Raw genomic sequence first — 16,446 nt, 5'->3', positions numbered from 1 at the left:
GCATCCGTGCCGAAATGCTTCCTCGTCAAGGATTATGCATACTTCCAGCTAGAATCGCAGTTGAGGCCAGAAAGCTACACTCTTTTCCCAATGCTTCGCCACTTCTATCATACTCAGCTATCTGCCTCATTGGCACGGTTTTGTTTTGCCCCAAAATGCCTCAAGGTCAACAGGAATGTGTCGGACGAGGGGCCAATTAAGAGATAAAATAGCTCGACCGCACAACTATCAAGTGCATTGACCGAAAAAGAAAAAAGAAAGCCGTCTCTTTTCCGTCTTCAGCCGAACCATCGTGACTCTACAAGTTGTTTTGACCTTTTTAGCACTGACTTCATCCGGGACATTAAGATTGTTATCGGCTTTCACTATCCAAGATTGTATGGGGTCAGACTCTTTGATACATGTAACCATTACAATCGTTTAACAATGCTTACAAAGCTCTAAGACTTGGTTGCAGTTTAGATATGGCGCTCGGCCCAGCTCTGTATGAGACCTTCAACTGTGGGCTCGTACTCTCTCAAAGTAACCTCATCCTCTTCCAGAGACGTATTGGCATGGACAAACACAAGTGGCGGTGGCTTGCTAGCCACCACCACCTTCCGCCATTCCAGATGCTTCGGAGTCAATGTCGAAAGCATCTCGTAGTAAACTCGACATGCCTGTACATCTGCTGTGCAACGGTACATGTGCAAATGTAAGAGCATCCTCCCAAGTGCTGGCTTTCCATGAGTGGAAATCTTTGCTCTGTCAACTCTGACTGTCAGAGTTTCAGCAGTCTTGTCATGTTCAATTTCCACACAGTCCCCGCCGTCCTTGAGTAGCCAGTTCAGAATTGCGAAGTGTGCCTGTCAATTTGTCAGTATGTGGTCTCCGCATTGAATACCTGCGTCTTGTGCTTACACGACTATGGGCTTGACCCCAGCGCTATGAGCAGATGTCAGCGAATATTCCAATTTGATAGATATGTTCTCCCAACCGTACCTTGCTATCGACATTGTAGTTGGCAAGACCACGCAGGCCATCCACACCCAGTTGCTGGTACATGTTGTACGCGACTATTCAACCGTGCACGTCAGCCCTCTGAATGGTGCCAAACATTGCCAATGTCTTCTCACTATCGTCAGCTGTCACGTCTGTGGCATCTGTAAATCCAAGAACTTTCAGAAGATCTTTGTCATCCATCAGGTACGCCCCAACTAGCTCTGCTCTGCACTCATCAACTGTTGTGGCGAGATCTCCAAATTGACCGGTCCAAGTCTGTCCAGGCTTATACCAGGATTTGATTGGGTTATCATCGAGAGGATTGATGGGCGGGTTCTGAATGTCGAAGTTGTAGTCCCCTTCTGTCGTTTCAACCATCATCCGGCCTGTGCCATGTCCAAGAAGCTCGTGCAGAACAACCCACCAATAGTAGGTTGGGAACTTAGCTCTGCGGAATGCGGCTTCTTCGGAGTCTTCGATGAATGGGTAACCCTGTGCCTTACTCTCCGCAACCATGCGATTAGAAATGATGACATTCTTGAATCCTGTGTCTTGCCTAATATCGTTGTACTATCACTAAGTTAGCTCGTGCCGATAGCTGACCAAGCTGGAATCTGGAAAAGAGTACGTTGGGTAGGTTGATTCCCGGAAATATGATACTGGAGCAATATGCCAGCGCTTTGGAATGTCAGCAAGTTGATGTTTCCTTAATTTCCGCAGGAACTTACTGTGTATGCTTGAGAGATCAGGTGGGTCAAACAAAGACTTCTCAAATACCCCCTTTCCGTCGTTTTCGGGACTGGCCCAAGGTAGCTTCCGAATGAATTGTGTCGAATTCTCGACCAGTCTTGCCAGTTTCCTTGTTTCTGCGGCGTCTGCGATCGCAACAAGACCCTCAAACTCAGCTCGTATTCCATGTGGATCTCTGTACGGCTCAACGAAGCCGAAGATGTTTTCGATCTCCGGCGCCTTATCCTTCACCCAGTTTCGCAGTGATTCTCGATACTTGGCGAGACTTCCGGTCCTGAAGCTCTCAACGTACTCTTTGATGAAAACTTTCTGGAGCTCGTTGGATGCGAATTTCGCCGCATGTGTTAACTCGACGCACATTTTCTCCAGCTCAGCTGCATGGTCTCCCATCACGAGCTTGACGCTGCCTCTCCCATCAGACAACGGCAAAACACCAAGACTTCCGTCATCGGAAGAAGCGATCTGCAATTCAAATCCGGCATCTCCGTCTAGTTTTCTCAATCTGGTGTTCTCTGGGAGAATAGACTTTTGTTCCAAGACTTGAGAGACCATTGCGATTTCCTCTTTAGTGATATGGTTTCCCGGGTAGTAAGTGCTTTGAGTGGTATCCCCCGGGTATCCAAGACTGAAGGGCGGTGATGAATAGACAGCGTCAGCAAACGAGCTATACAAAGCTTGAAGTCTGTCAGACTTGGTTGCAATTTTTGCGAAGACGGCCCTAGGGATGGCTGGGATGAACTTCTGGTCGCCGGATCCCTAAAATAGTTAGCGGAATCGACTCAACTGAGTTTTGCGACGACAAACATAGTAGTTGCCTAAGTTGGACAAAAAGGTTGCCGCGTAAGTGAGGAATTGGTACATCTCTTCGATTCCAATCTCATCAGCAAGTTGATCCCAACCGCCATTCCACGCCGCGTGAAGCTCGAGGATGAAGTCAAATATTTTCAGCGATTCTGGCGAGGTTTGTCGTAGAACAATTCTCGCCCCGTGCCATGCTGCACTTCTTGAGTGTCAGCGAAGCAGTCGTGTCTCTTTCATGTCATCACTTACCGTGCCATATGATGGGCATATCTCTGCTGCGACTTGCTCAAGCCTTCAAATTGCGACCTGACGTCCAATCGAAAGACCTGGACGGACTGAACCTCCATGATAGCTCCCAACGAAGGCAGAATATGTGCGCTATGCCCCGAAAACTTTGAAAAGCTTGGGTTATATCTGCATGTGAGGAAAAATGAAAGACTCTCTCCTTAAGACTGAGTGCTGTTATCAATGCCAGGTGCGGGGTGCTTGTTTGGGTAGGCGGCCCCGCAGTGACTGTCGTACCACTAGGAAGATGCATTGATCTATATACTGCAGAGCTGATTGGGCTCGCGGAAATGCCAATAATATTCTGAAAGATCAATGGTTTCCGGATATGACCTTGTTGTTTGTTGGTTGGGTTGGTTGAACGTTGGTTTGTTCCGCGCCGGGTTGACGGGCAAGGGCAGAGGGCGCTAACCTCGATCATCGGAAAGTTGCGGTTTCCGTGCCCCAATCAAGCAGCCCAATCACAATAAGATCACAACGACACAAAAGGCACTTAACAATGTACTTATCTGCTTGGACAAATTTCTTCACGATGCATGTTTCTTGTCGTTCTGGCGCCGTGCAATCGCGAATGACCTCTTGTACAGGGAAGGATACCTTGCTGGTTGACAAGTGCGTGTCACCTCAGGTAGTATTATTAAGTGGTTCCGAATGTGCAGGTCGCCTATATTATCGACGGAAGGTTCTATTCAGGAATTATGACAATGGTATAGGCACGAAATTTGTTCATCTGATCGGGGCAGGACAAGACGACCTAGGATGCGTATTCGAGTCTGCATGTGACTATCAATTGTTTCAAGCTTCTTATTTCATGTTCTGAGGGAACGCTAAGTCAAGAGCATATATCATGAGGAGCGTTGCCCATAACTCCCTGTAAATCACCGAGTACTCAAGCCTACTCATCCCAGCCGAAAAGAAATTGTTTCAGAGTCTGTGCGGAAGATTGGTGAGTTCTTTCTTTCTGTCGCTAACGCGTGGCATATGTCATCTTACCTTCATGTTGCGTCAGACCTTAGAATCTACATTGGGAAGGTGGGTGCGAGTAGGCATTCCTTCGTGGATAATCTGCTGATCTTATCAATCGGGACTTGCTGTCTTTGAATGAGCTGATATCTTGGCAGCAATCATGTAAGGGCCGTAAATCTAACGGTAACATCTCACGTAAGGCGAGTTATCGGTTCGTCACACCGATTGTGACCTGGTAAGTGTCCACAATAAGCCGACAACACATATACAGCGCGAAATCGGATGCGTTATCCACTCAGGCCTTTACATGTAAGCTGACGGCGCCTGCAAGAGGCCGTAGTGTCTTATCAACATTTACGAGCATGTACAATGCTAAAGAGGGCTGATCATTGCTTCAACCCCTGATCGAGCGATGTTTTGAACTAGTCTCGGCTCCGCTACATAAGAGCACAGGATTCCTGTTTCCTTCGCCTTGTTCGCGCTCTTTTGCCTTGGACTTGATTCTGAAAGATCCTTCGTACGGTGTCAACATGGCAGCCACTGCTTTCAAACGCGCCAAACCCTTCATCGCATGTATCGTGGGCCTCATCGCTGCGGTTATATCCTTTCGCCGTGGTCTAGGAGCCCAAAGTGAACAGTTCACTCCCGTCATCGGAAAGAACAATACCGCTCTCTTCATCACCAACATTGAGCACGGTCTTTCGAATGTCCACGTCGCAACTGTTTACTCCCTTCTCGAGCGCCACCCAGATATCACTATTCACTTCGCGTCATGGTCCAAAATCAAGCCCAAGATCGACAGAATAACTACCTACGCACGCAGAAAGACACCGCAAGCCCGTTCTGTTGTATTCCATGACCTACCGGGCCCGAACTTCCAGGAGGCGTCTGGGCGGAATTCCTCGTTAAGCTGGATGCAGCCGCCCGGGGTCGCAGGGCTGACGGGTCTGAATGAAGATATGGCGCAATTCATCTCGCCATGGTCTGGGGAAGATCATCTCCTGATATACGAGAGCATAAGGGATCATATCAGAAATATTGATCCTGCGATCGTGGTACTTGACATGTTTCACCGACCAGGGATGGATGCAACACGGGGAGACGGGCGCCTGCACGCAATTTTATCACCGAACGTCCTAGCTGACTGCTTCGCCGGGGATCAGCCATGGCTGAAGGGATTTTGGAAGTTCCCAGCGTAAGCCGACATTCAGTCTATTATCTCCGACCTCACAGCACAGCAGTGCAGACTGACATGTTCTCTAGGGTTGGCTCCGGTCACGAGTTTCCCGTTCCTTGGCGAGATATCCCTACGAACATTTACCAGATGGGAAGTTTCGCATGGACAATGATGTTTAATGCAGAGCTCAACGAGAAACGTAAATTTCTTGCCAGTCATGGACTAAAAGACCCAATCAACTTCTTTAATATCCATCAGCCTGGAAAAGGCGCATTCATTACCCAACACACCCCGGCGGCGGCCATTCCTCTCGATTTCCTTCCCGCCAATGTCACTACTACAGGACCCATTGTCATCTCGGGTACCTCGGCAGAAGAGCAAGATCCCGAACTGGCCGCCTGGTTGGCTAAGGCACCGACCGTGCTCGTCAATCTAGGTAGTCTGTTCGAATACGACATAGGGAGGGCTCAAGATATGGCTGGTGCATTGAAGGTCGTCATGGAGCGTACGAATGTTCAGGTTCTGTGGAAGCTCAATAGAGCCGCCAGTCTCAAGGACGAGGACTGGAAACCTCTGGTCGATGTGTTCATTAGAAGCGATCGACTCAGGGTCTCAAAGTGGTTGACGGTTGACCCGACTGCATTGCTGGAGACGGGGAACATTGTTGCCTCTGTCCATCACGGTGGTGCGAACTGTTATCACGAAGCTATTAGGTAAGTCTCGGCTCAGTTGCGTCGTGCACATGTGCTGTTACAACATGTATCTTACTGATGCTTGGCCTTTTAGTACCGGAGTACCGCAGCTCATCCTTCCTGCCTGGTTAGATCTCTATAACTACGCTGCACGTGTGGAAGCGATCAACATTGGAGTTTGGGGCAACAGGAAATCTGCTCCTGCTTTCTCGCTCAGCGAACTCAGCAGCGCATTTCTGAAACTGGTCGACGGCGGCTCTGCCAGCTTATCGATGAGCCAAAACGCAAAGAAGATACAGAGAACTATAAGTCGCCCAGGACGTGATGTTGCAGCTGATGAGATTGCACGGCTTGCAGCGTTAGGCCATTAGACCGGTAGATATCTCACCGTGGGAGACGTCTTTCCAAATTGAATGTAGATCAAAAATACAACTCTGTATGAGAAAACTTCCATCACGAGATACTGACCATGTACGTGCTACCATAGATTCCTAGCTCATTCCAAAGTTCCATGTCCTCTGGCCTCGATATACAACCCACATAGCGATCACTTTCTTTCGGCTTTCTTGAAATAAGATCCGAAAGACCTTCCCCTGTTTCCCTTGAAGCCCTGTGGATTGCCGAAAGGAGATGGTACAGTGATGACTTTCTGTTTATCGAGATCCAGTCTTCAAAGTTGGAAATTGGGCATCGTACTTCAACCCACTCTGCCAGTAACGATTTCGAGTATCGGTTATGATGTCTCTCCAAGTCCCATTGAGTCATCAGAGCTGGTTTCCAACCTTGACCTGCAACCCGAAATTCCCATGGATTTTGATAGTTCTCGGGAACAACCTTCGAGTCATTCCATTCCAATCGAACTGTAGAGAGGTACCAATCTACAGCCTGCTGGGTCCGACTATCTGGCGCATTTCCCGTCACCTCGTGGCTTCTTATCCACTCACGCATGCTGAACTTGAATATCACAGATTCTCCCTCCACCCGGGGCACATACCGGTCCGTCAGCCACCGAAGGTAGAACTCAGCTGTGGTTTCAGACCGAGTCACGCCAGGTTGATCATCAGCAACCAGTCTGAGGTATAGAGGTACCAGATCACGGTAAAATCGTGCATGGGGGAGCAAACGCCTTCTCACTTCACCACCGTGATCGTGACTATCCACGATATTTTCAAGGCAAATTTCTTGAAGTCTCTTGAGAGAGTCGAAGAGGCTTGATTGAAGAACTTTGAGGAGATTCCAGCCACTGGAGGATGGGCCATGTCTTTTTTCAGATGAATCTAGATGGCCAGGTTGCCCAATGAAGGCATATGGACAGGACGCAACGAGCGCAAAATCTGTCTTTGAATTTCCTATGGGCTGTAGGACGAGGAAAATCTTGTCAGTCTCGCTCGCATTCAAGACAAACATTTTCTCGTTTCCGAGACCCATGAGCTTGTCGAGGCGAAACTCTGATAGGATGTAGGCTGCGTTGGCGCCTTCAGGTTGCATGACGAAGATGTGATAGGCCTGCATTCGGGCAATACGAATCGGTCTAGTCTTGAAGGTGAAGAATTGCGTTAGATTCACATTCAAGGCTCCCGTGGCACTATTGACAAAGGCTCCTTGGTGCCATGATTTGTTTGCCTCAATCCAGTCAATTCCAGAGCCCAATGACTCGAACGCGGTGCTTTTGACTTGATATGTGGGACTTTCCCTCGAGATTATCTCACAGATGTGCTTCAGTCTGCCAACGGTTCTGGGAGGGCTGAAGATAGCACTCCAGTCCTTGCATCTCCAGTCTGGGGCCCAGGAGGGATAGTCTCGGGCACGGCCTGTGAGCCCACAGGCCTGGTATAACACCTCTAGTTTCTTGAGGACCAACAAGGAGTATGCGAAAGTGCCGATGAAAACTTGATTTGCTGATAACGAGTAGTCGGCTTTTAGGCCATTCTCCGACAGCAACGGTGTACCTGCGTAACGCCGAGTTGAATGGTCCCCAGATTTAGGCAAAATTCCAAATACACCAAATACGCGGTCGCGAGGATCAGTAGAGTGTGACTTTGAAGTGAGTAATAAGAGCTCAGTGAGGTCTTTCGACATAGGTTGACCCTGTGTCAGATGCTGAGCCCAGGGAGCGTATGTTTTTTCCCACTTCCAACTGGAGGCCTTCATTGAAAAATAAGACGCACCAATTGGGTCGATCCAAAAGTCAACGTCACCAATGCGAATAACGACGTTGTGTGAGAGGAGTAGCTCTTGTACTACCCAGACGCGAGAGAAGTATTTGCGCCCAAGTATAGCTTTTAGTCTTAACATAGGCTGGGGCACTGTCGAATGTGTAGGAAACTTAGGTACTGTTAAGCCCATTTCTAGTTCATGGAGTCGTCTTCGTCGAGGGTAGTCCTCATCAGGGCGTATAGCGATATCGGGTCCGAGGTACACGACACAACGAACGCATTCTGAGTAGATTCGCGCCATGTTCGCAACCTGGCCGTTACGCTCGGCGACATTGGCCTGATTGATGCAAATGGCATCGACCCACAGCATTCGTAAGCCTCGCTTGGGTCGCACGAAGCGAAGCATCTCCCAGCAATTTTTCGTCTGCCATAAGATATCCCAATGGGAACCGACGTAAACGGGATGCTTCAAAGCACCATCATCGTCCTCTCCGGCCCAGGTATACGACACTGCCTCGTATTCGGGGCAATTGTCAAAGGCGTGAACTTCAAGGTCCAGGTGTACAAGACCATCGCAAGTTTCGGCAGCCGGGAAATTGATCAGGCGGAATTCTTCTGATCGGATTGTCTTCGGATAGATGGGTGATGGATGAAGTGCTGGAATAGTGTGTTTTTCTTCGGCATTTTTTCCGGTTGGTCTCCTTTGAATGCAAAGACTTTCTGCTACTTCGCTGCCTTCTTGGCTCTTGTCCGACTTGTTGAAGTGGCTGTTGACAACATCTGGCGGAAGCCTATACGGAACAGAATGAGGCCACCACAGGTTCATCATACCTGTTGCCTGATTGGGAGGAATGGCCGGGATTGAACCGGCCGTGACATCGTCTGCTGTTGGCTCGACCGCTTGGGCCGTTCGATGACACGCCCGACAGACGGGGATTCCATCTTCGACCTCAACACGAGGGAGATCGCAATTGGTCTCGTGCCAGCGCGACATGTCCGCGGCTGACATCTACTAGAAATTCTGCGCGAGAGTTGTTGGCGAAAGGAGCTGGGACCATGATGAAGTCGGGCGGACACTTATGACGTGGAGGTAGCTTCTATGCAATAAGCAGGCTATGGTCGATGACCATGTACAATGACGTGGATATGTGCAGAGCCTGCTTACATCCTACGTCTAACTCCGCCTGATAGTCTGCCTACATGATAGCAACATTGAATGATATGCGAACTGATTCCGCAATCTGCAACCCAACTACCTGGTAGTAGCCCTCAGGCAATGCAGCATGGATCAATCACATGGTCTCTAAGTTCGATGTCATTTCTGGACGTTTATTAATTTTGATATCTTTTCCCAGTATTACTTAAGTACTCCCCCTCCCTCTGTACTCCGTGAAAGACACACAGTGAACTCATGGTATACATGAGCTGTCTGCCCTGAGTAGTGCTCTGTGAGACTTCGCCTCTTACGGGGCAGTAGCCTTGACAGAGGTGGTGGTGAACTCGGCACAGCCCTGTCCTTGTGCAGACACAGTCACCTGTGCCTTATTATCGTGACCGTTCAAGCAGGCGCCGCCAGAGGCAACAAGCTGGTTGCCAGACTGGGCCACAAACTCAACATTCTTCGAAGCGCAGTCCTCGGCCCGAAAAGCGGTGCCGTTAAAGCCGACGCAAGCCTGCTTGTTCACCAAGTCAGGTCTGAAGCCAGCAGTGAAAGAACGCTGGACGAGAAGAACGTTGTTGCCGCCCTGGGTCGAGGGGGTGATCTGTCTGTCCGCAGCGGTGTTGACACAGGCAGCGTTGACGATCTCGCCTAGCAGATAATGCGTGTTAGTGTGGGGTCGCCTCAGATAACGTGGGAATTGTTCAATCCCAGAGAGCCATACCGTTGTTGCGGAAAGTGAGGCACTCGTTTCCGGGTACGCCACCCTGCTCCTTGAAGACGAGAGTGCTGCCGCCCTTCTTGATGGCCTGGCGCTTAGACAGATCTTCGGCGGGCATGGCGGCCACGAAGGTGGCAAGGGCCAGGGAAAGAGCCGCGGTGAACTTCATATTTGCTGAGGAGACGAAAAGGTCGGGTGAAGAATTGAAAAGTTAAGTTATATGAACAGTTAAAATGAAACAAGGGACCAGCCGAACGAAGAGAAGGTTTGCAAGTTGGAAAGTCGAGTGAGCGAATGGGATGATTCTCAAAACAAGTGAGACACAGCAGTCGAGGCCATTGAGTCGTCTTTAAATCAAAGCCAGCAACACCGCCAGACTGCGGCACCCAGGCTGCAAACTGGAGAAACTGAGTCTGGCAAGGGAAATTAAGCTTGATGCGACACGTCGCACCGCCTTCAAACCACCCCTCACACCTGCGACCTTAAAACGGGCTATACCGATCAGCCATACGAAAAAGATGAGGTGAAGGCGGCCCCGGCCCAAACAAGGAGGGCCAGGAGAAGAAGAGACGAGTTTTGACCTGGTGTCAGCTTTTGCCGAGTTTGTCCAGCACCCCTCTCCCAAAACCACGAACCCTCAAGCAAAGGCTAAGCAGGGGTGCTCTGACGCTGTCGCCAACAACCAAAAAGAGGAAAACCCCACCACCACAGCCATTCGCTGAAACGTCTCAAGATCGGTCGGTTGCAGGGTTGCGCCCAGCCGAATCTGGGGAACTACCCCTACAGTCCTACCAGTACGCCAGAAATACGGTTTCATCATGGCACCTCGTCAAGGAGCCGCATAACTTTAGACTGGCTGCCATCTTATGTAATTTCGGATATCTCGGTGTCAGACTTTGGTTGGCAGGGCGGGAGATGACCCAGATTTGCGCTTGGAACCGAAGATCCCATCTTTTTGGGAGGATCGAAGGGGGAATGATGGCCATCAAGGGGGCGTTCTTTGGGTTGAAACCGGCGGCTTCTCGTCTCGCAGTCCATTCGGATCACACTCTATCTCGCTTTCGGAAGGTCTTGTCGGTCTTGTGCGATGAACGTGAATTGCAACTTTTCGTCTATCTACATTCAGACTGCGAAATACTGGCCTTGTTGCTCTCTGATCTTCTGTCACTTCCCTTCTCCCCTTCCTGCCGAAATAGATTGGTCATCAGATACGGGAAAGCTGACGGCCTTTCCATGTTTATACGTCTGCCCTACGGAACGGTCGACCCAATTTGAGTTCTCCGTGGCGCAAAGTCTAGCCTTGCTCTGCTCTACGTCGCATAATGGCTACCCTCGACATCCTCAGACAGACATACAAGTCCCAAAGTCGATGGTTCTTTAATTTGCGAGTATGTACCATGGTGTGTGTGCTCATTCTTTCGACGTACACGACCGCTGTGGTCTCGGATATGGACTGGCACCATGGTGGCGGGGGTACTGCATCTGCAGCATGTTTAAACCCATCTCCGCGGGATCTCAGTCTGGTATGCCCAATACCCACTCATCCCTCTTCTGTACTTGTGGAGCGGCTACATTTTCCGCTTGCAAAACTTCTACCTGAAGGATCAAACTGGGCGAGGCGTTGCGCCATTGCTCAACCTCATGGGCCGTCCCTCTCTACTTTATAAGGGGGCTTTGGCTTTGGACATGGACCAAGAGAAGACCGCCGCCCATCAGAAGCGCGATGCTCCCTTTGATGCCAAGCTCCGTCTCGAGTGTCATAGGCCAGGACCATTTATAAGTTTGCGGTCAAAACCTTTGATGACGGAGTAATTACAAGGTGCGTGGCTGGCATCTGCGACATAGCAAACATTTCCAGGCGATGTTCAATTCCAGGGGTCCGTTATTCCTCATCGCTCCTTTCGACATAACCAAGCCTGATTTTCAATTTTTCGTTTGCGGTGAGCCAGGCCATCCTACGTCGCTTCGCCAGATCTCCAGACTTAACCCCGGAGTCCACCGATATGGGATTCGGTCAGATCGTGGCTCTTCTCCTGCTCGTGCAGCCACTGATGGCAGTGGGAAAGGTACGCACAGGTAAGTCCCTAGCGATCATGGAACCAAGGTACTTTTGTAGGTGGTATACTGACTAAAGTTCTCAAATGAAAGGAAACCAGGCTGAAGAAGTACCCGTTGATATTGAGGTATCATATCATCAATGCCAGATGAGCGGTGACGATGTCGAATCAAGATCATCACCTGCACAACCTTGCAGCTATGTCACACACTTCGACGAGATTAAATGATACTTCTATACAACTATAAATGACCCAAACCTCCTTCCAGAAGATCGACAGGAACACATTTATAGATTGTTCTTGGAGTCGAACGAAACTGAAAACCGGTTCGGGTTCGGGTCCTCGGTCTACTTCTTCGTAGTAGACATGATGCTATCGATTCAGCTCGGTCTGCTCCCAATTCCATTTGGACTTGTTGATGGGAATTCTCCTCTTCTGTCATGTCTTTTTGGCATCTGGAACATATTGAAACTGAGAAGATTTTGTGCAGCCTATCATCTTGCGGAAGTTAGACTCAGTCCGCATCACTCCACGTCCCAGCGGATTTAGCTCGAGACGAAAAGCATTATCCGGTTGGCTGACTCTGACTGTACATATACAAGGCCAGAAGTTCTTATTACCCACGAATTACCCTACCTGGTATGGTCCGGGCTTAAGTTTCTTTACAGCAGAATCGCCAACACCTGGCATGCGCTTCTCCAATGACTCAAGGTAGATTCAATGCTCCTTTCGGCTTTTTTGTCATGGTACAATGAACGAATGGTCTTCTTGCACAGGGACATCCGGGTAATGAAACCAGTAGTGAGACTGCAGTTTCCAGGGAGAGATTGTAAATAGGACTATCGAACCTGCTTTGATTTGTCAATTCCAGGTGTCTCGGACGAATTCCGCTTCTTAGATCTTTCCTACTTATGTCCTTTACTGGACCTGTCACACATTTAACATCGTCTGTGGTAGAGAGCGATCGTAATATAGATGGATCCCTGGCTCCTTGCAAATACCCACGAAGGGAACATTAGAAGCACTTGGTACAGACTTTCCAAACTTGATAAACTATGACCGCAATTTCTCTTCTCTAGGAAGCACTTCGAATATAGGTACTCACTGGAGTCAATCATCTATCGATGCCAAACTCGCATCACACCAACCAGAACAATGGTTTCTCCCTCCAGTATATTAATACTACTGTAAGTAGGTATTACCTACCTGAGTAACATGTGCGGCACGGCTACCCTCGGTGATCTTTCCAGCTTAATTGACATGGTCTAAACACATGATCATTCCATGGAGAGATTTCGAAGGAATGCTGCCCAGTCAATGGTATCAGACTTGAACTTCTACGCCGTTCTCACGGCCTCTGCTTCCTCGATGTCTCACCCCGGGCAAAGATCGCCAAAGCCCGTTTCGTCTTGTATTGGCGGCTGATGCGCTGCCCACCGTGAGGTTTCCTGTCTCTTTCCTTTGACTGTGAGAGACGTCTTTTGGAGTTGTTTCCCAGGAGTGAGGTAGTTTGCTCGCGACACTTTTGATGTGCCGCCCGTAATACATGTAGCCTCCCGCCAACCCGAGGACGAGACAAGGCACAAGCACTAAGGAGGCGGTGTTAGTATGCCGAGCGGAGAGGTGCAATGATAGACACATACGGGTAACGAGTAGAGACCACAATGGTGCTTGAAGAAAAGATGACACGTCCAGGGCGAACAAAGAGGTGAGAAATGAAGCAGGCAACTGTAATGACTTAGTCATTTCCTTGAACAGGGAGAGATTGAGTACTGAGAAGACTTACAAACCAAGCAGTAATCACCGTAAACATCATCACCCTTTTCCCCTGGTCTAGAGAAATCTCACTCTCGTGAAGTGTGATGGTGGTATGCAACTTAAATTAACTATCAGTACTTTGCTCATCTAAATTGGTGTTTGGATAATGAACTCACAGCATCTCTAATCCTCCCAGCAAGCTTGTCCATTTCATCAATGTCATTTCTGACATATGCAGCTGTTAGGTCTGCATCCAACATAGTGCTGATCGCGTTAGGCTCTCTGCCATCCATGCGCGACTGAACCTTCCGTTGAAATTCGGCAACGGTTCTGAGTATGTTCAACTCGTCACGGACATCTTTGATCTCGAACAAAAGCTGGGCTGCCTTCTTGACTGCTTCCTCGGTTGTCAATGGGTTGCCGTGACTACTGCTAGTCTCTTCCTCTTGCCTCAAAGTCCTTGTATAGCCAGAAAACTGGCCATATAAGTCGGCTTCTTGTCTTCCCTGTAAATTTGATTAGCTGAGTTGCTTTTTGTCGAGTGTATTAGGCTAGACATCACAAACAATTCGGTTAATAAAATTAGAAAAAGTTTGGCGGATCGACATCTCGCTGGTTTCGGCTTCATGCCTCGTGGTCGATCCGCTTATGTCAGTAGACACGTTGTCCTTCGTGACATCCATCGCGAGATTTTGTTGATTTCCATTCTTCTTGTCAGACTTCGATTTCTGGACCTCTTGTTGTCTGTCATAAGTCCCAACGCAGTACTCGGCAATGGATTTGCTCAGCTCTGCAGCAGAATTCGGGCCACGTTCACGACTACCATCTTCAACTTGAGTGCGCAGGTGATCGACGATAGAGTTGATAAATGTAATTGTTCTCTCGTTGTCGATTTCGGCACAGGAAGCGGATGTGATCAACCATTCTATACTGTTATTAGCTATATGCACTAGCGATAAAAAGTTGATCTCTTGTAGGTTACTTGCCGTCTTCAATCGTCCAGGCCCATAACTGGCTGATTCTGATGAGCCCCAATGGCTCACCCGTCTTACTTTCTTGCTGGTACTTGGTGAAGACTTGATTCTTGTTCCTGTGGCCTCGGTCTCTTTGAGACTCCTCATCTGCAGCAAAGTGGTAATAGTGCTCGTCCAGTGTAGGTGCATCATGAACGACGGAGCCCCGGCTTTGGTAATATCCATTTAGAATGTCTTGGAAGTCTCTCCTATTGTTGTTTGTTTCATGTCGCTTATAGTCGGCCAAGATAAACGGCATCTACTTTCATCATCAGATGTCTACAAGAGTATTCGATGTTGTTATTGACTGGTCTTACGTAAAAAGCGGAAGCCAGTCCACCATTCTTGCCAGTTCCCGGGGAATAAGTGTCATTGTCTGCAATATTGAGGCCACATCAGATGGATGCAATATCCAAAGAGGAAAGGCACTTGGACTAACTTTTGCTTGTTCTCTCCTTATGATTCAGAATGACGTATTGAGGCCGCATGAATCGTGATGGGGATGTTTTGTCTGGGATCTGAGACCAGCTTGCACGCAAAAAAGCAGCAACCTCATTCCAGTGTTCGAGTCGGGATGGATGTGAAATATAAATTTTTCTTCATAGTATCCTATTCATTGATACTGTTAGTTTTGAAATGTAGGATGAAGTGTAGAACGTATGAGAGAAAGTTTATTCGGTGATCTCACCATCATCCATTCCATCTTTCACTTGATTAGCTTCATTCATTCCAAGGAATATTCAGATAATTTGCCAGGCTTACATTGGCTGCTGGAAGATGGACCCACGTGAGGCCTTTCCCAGACACTTGGGTGCTTGGAACCCACTTCTTAGTCGACTTTTGGAACTGTTCTATTGCGTCTCTGATTGTCGTGAAACTTTCCTTCTCATCATAGATGGTATTGTAGACCCCCCTGAATCTAGTACCCATGCTGAACTCATTTTCGTTTTGTCGGACTTCGACAATGCTTGCCTGGAACTCGTTCAAGCAATCTTTGATTCTGCTGCTGGTCGGTTTGGTGATTCTGAGGGGCTCCCTGGCTCTAAGGGTTGTCTCTAGGCCGATGAAGTCAAGGATATGTTTCATTCCGTCGAGGACTCGAGCCTGAGTTTCTGTACGACCTTCCTCATTCCTGGTGCTTTGATTCTCTTGTTTCACTTCCCTGGCACTGTCTTTCGCGAAAGGCTGCTGCTCCTTTGTTTTGCTTGACTTTTTCAGTTGACCAATAATCTCCAGGCCGCGAGTTTTGTCGCCGGGTGTCAAAGGCGGGCACCGTAGAAGCACTGAAGGCAACCTATGATATATCGCCCAGTGAGCCAACGTCCAGCCATTCTGGTCGATATTTCCGGTCTGCTCTTGAGCAGGCAGTTCTTTGAGAATGGGAACGGCCACATAGTGCCGCTCTTGTTGACATGCAAGCCAGCAAAGAAGCTCATCCATGAAAGCAGCGTCTTCTTGTGATCAGCCAAGGTCGTCAAATAAGGTACCCTATGAGAGAATGTCGCTTTACCTTCCTGGAACCTCTGGAAAAGCAATCTTTTCGGTACCCAATCAATGACCCTCAACGCGAATTTGCTCATGGTTTTGTTCTTGAAGTGCTTTGTCGAAAACATCGCAAAGTCCAGAAGGCCCTCGTAATCCGGGGTCGTATTGAATTCTAAGTCAGGAAAGTTTTCAAGAATGTTGGCAAGAAGCTTGGCAAAAGAGGCTTCCCATGCCTCATCGCCAGACCTCGACCTGCGGAATTCCATGAAAATAGATTCTCCTATGTTGCTTTTCCGGCTGATGACATCTTTCGCGGTGAGTTCCCTCCCAGGTTCGAATAGATGGTTAACCAGAATGTCAAACATCTCGGAAGTACTGTGCTTGAGCGCCATCATCAAGGGCGACCATCCATTCCACTCCACGATACCAAGATCTGGCCCTTGTT

The 16,446-nt window shown here is 48.7% G+C and overlaps 6 protein-coding genes across 6 annotated transcripts; 2 read left to right on the top strand and 4 right to left on the bottom strand.

Moving 5' to 3' along the window:
• Positions 1-458: 458 nt before the first annotated feature.
• On the bottom strand, positions 459-2,879 carry CCOS01_09119 (dipeptidyl-peptidase 3; the record flags this gene model as incomplete). The annotated part of the gene is made up of 8 exons (XM_060457279.1): positions 459-845; positions 901-924; positions 982-1,055; positions 1,116-1,551; positions 1,610-1,659; positions 1,710-2,487; positions 2,536-2,731; positions 2,782-2,879. 8 exons carry the CDS (start codon positions 2,877-2,879, stop codon positions 459-461), a joined length of 2,043 nt encoding a protein of 680 aa, XP_060311979.1.
• Positions 2,880-4,313: 1,434 nt separating this feature from the next.
• Positions 4,314-6,023, top strand: CCOS01_09118 (uncharacterized protein; the record flags this gene model as incomplete). The annotated part of the gene is made up of 3 exons (XM_060457278.1): positions 4,314-4,978; positions 5,047-5,673; positions 5,747-6,023. 3 exons carry the CDS (start codon positions 4,314-4,316, stop codon positions 6,021-6,023), a joined length of 1,569 nt encoding a protein of 522 aa, XP_060311978.1.
• Positions 6,024-6,782: 759 nt separating this feature from the next.
• CCOS01_09117 (uncharacterized protein) lies at positions 6,783-8,802 on the bottom strand (the record flags this gene model as incomplete). The annotated part of the gene is made up of 2 exons (XM_060457277.1): positions 6,783-6,913; positions 6,966-8,802. The coding sequence occupies 2 exons, from the start codon at positions 8,800-8,802 to the stop codon at positions 6,783-6,785; spliced, it is 1,968 nt and encodes a 655-aa protein (XP_060311977.1).
• A 469-nt stretch (positions 8,803-9,271) lies between these two features.
• CCOS01_09116 (uncharacterized protein) lies at positions 9,272-9,857 on the bottom strand (the record flags this gene model as incomplete). The annotated part of the gene is made up of 2 exons (XM_060457276.1): positions 9,272-9,618; positions 9,692-9,857. The coding sequence occupies 2 exons, from the start codon at positions 9,855-9,857 to the stop codon at positions 9,272-9,274; spliced, it is 513 nt and encodes a 170-aa protein (XP_060311976.1).
• Positions 9,858-12,003: 2,146 nt separating this feature from the next.
• On the top strand, positions 12,004-12,294 carry CCOS01_09115 (uncharacterized protein; the record flags this gene model as incomplete). The annotated part of the gene is made up of 1 exon (XM_060457275.1): positions 12,004-12,294. A coding segment is annotated over one exon (291 nt), but the record flags the coding sequence as incomplete, so codon positions are not given.
• Positions 12,295-13,068: 774 nt separating this feature from the next.
• Positions 13,069-16,393, bottom strand: CCOS01_09114 (uncharacterized protein; the record flags this gene model as incomplete). Its single annotated transcript, XM_060457274.1, has 9 exons — positions 13,069-13,334; positions 13,389-13,473; positions 13,532-13,621; positions 13,680-14,009; positions 14,070-14,428; positions 14,556-14,775; positions 15,205-15,219; positions 15,279-15,967; positions 16,027-16,393. The coding sequence occupies 9 exons, from the start codon at positions 16,391-16,393 to the stop codon at positions 13,069-13,071; spliced, it is 2,421 nt and encodes an 806-aa protein (XP_060311974.1).
• Positions 16,394-16,446: the final 53 nt, after the last annotated feature.

The sequence above is a fragment of the Colletotrichum costaricense genome, assembly GCF_030867565.1.
Source record: "Colletotrichum costaricense strain IMI 309622 chromosome Unknown Scaffold_9.1, whole genome shotgun sequence".
Classification (NCBI taxonomy): Eukaryota; Fungi; Ascomycota; class Sordariomycetes; order Glomerellales; family Glomerellaceae; genus Colletotrichum; species Colletotrichum costaricense.
This window is presented reverse-complemented; position numbering and strand designations above follow the sequence as displayed.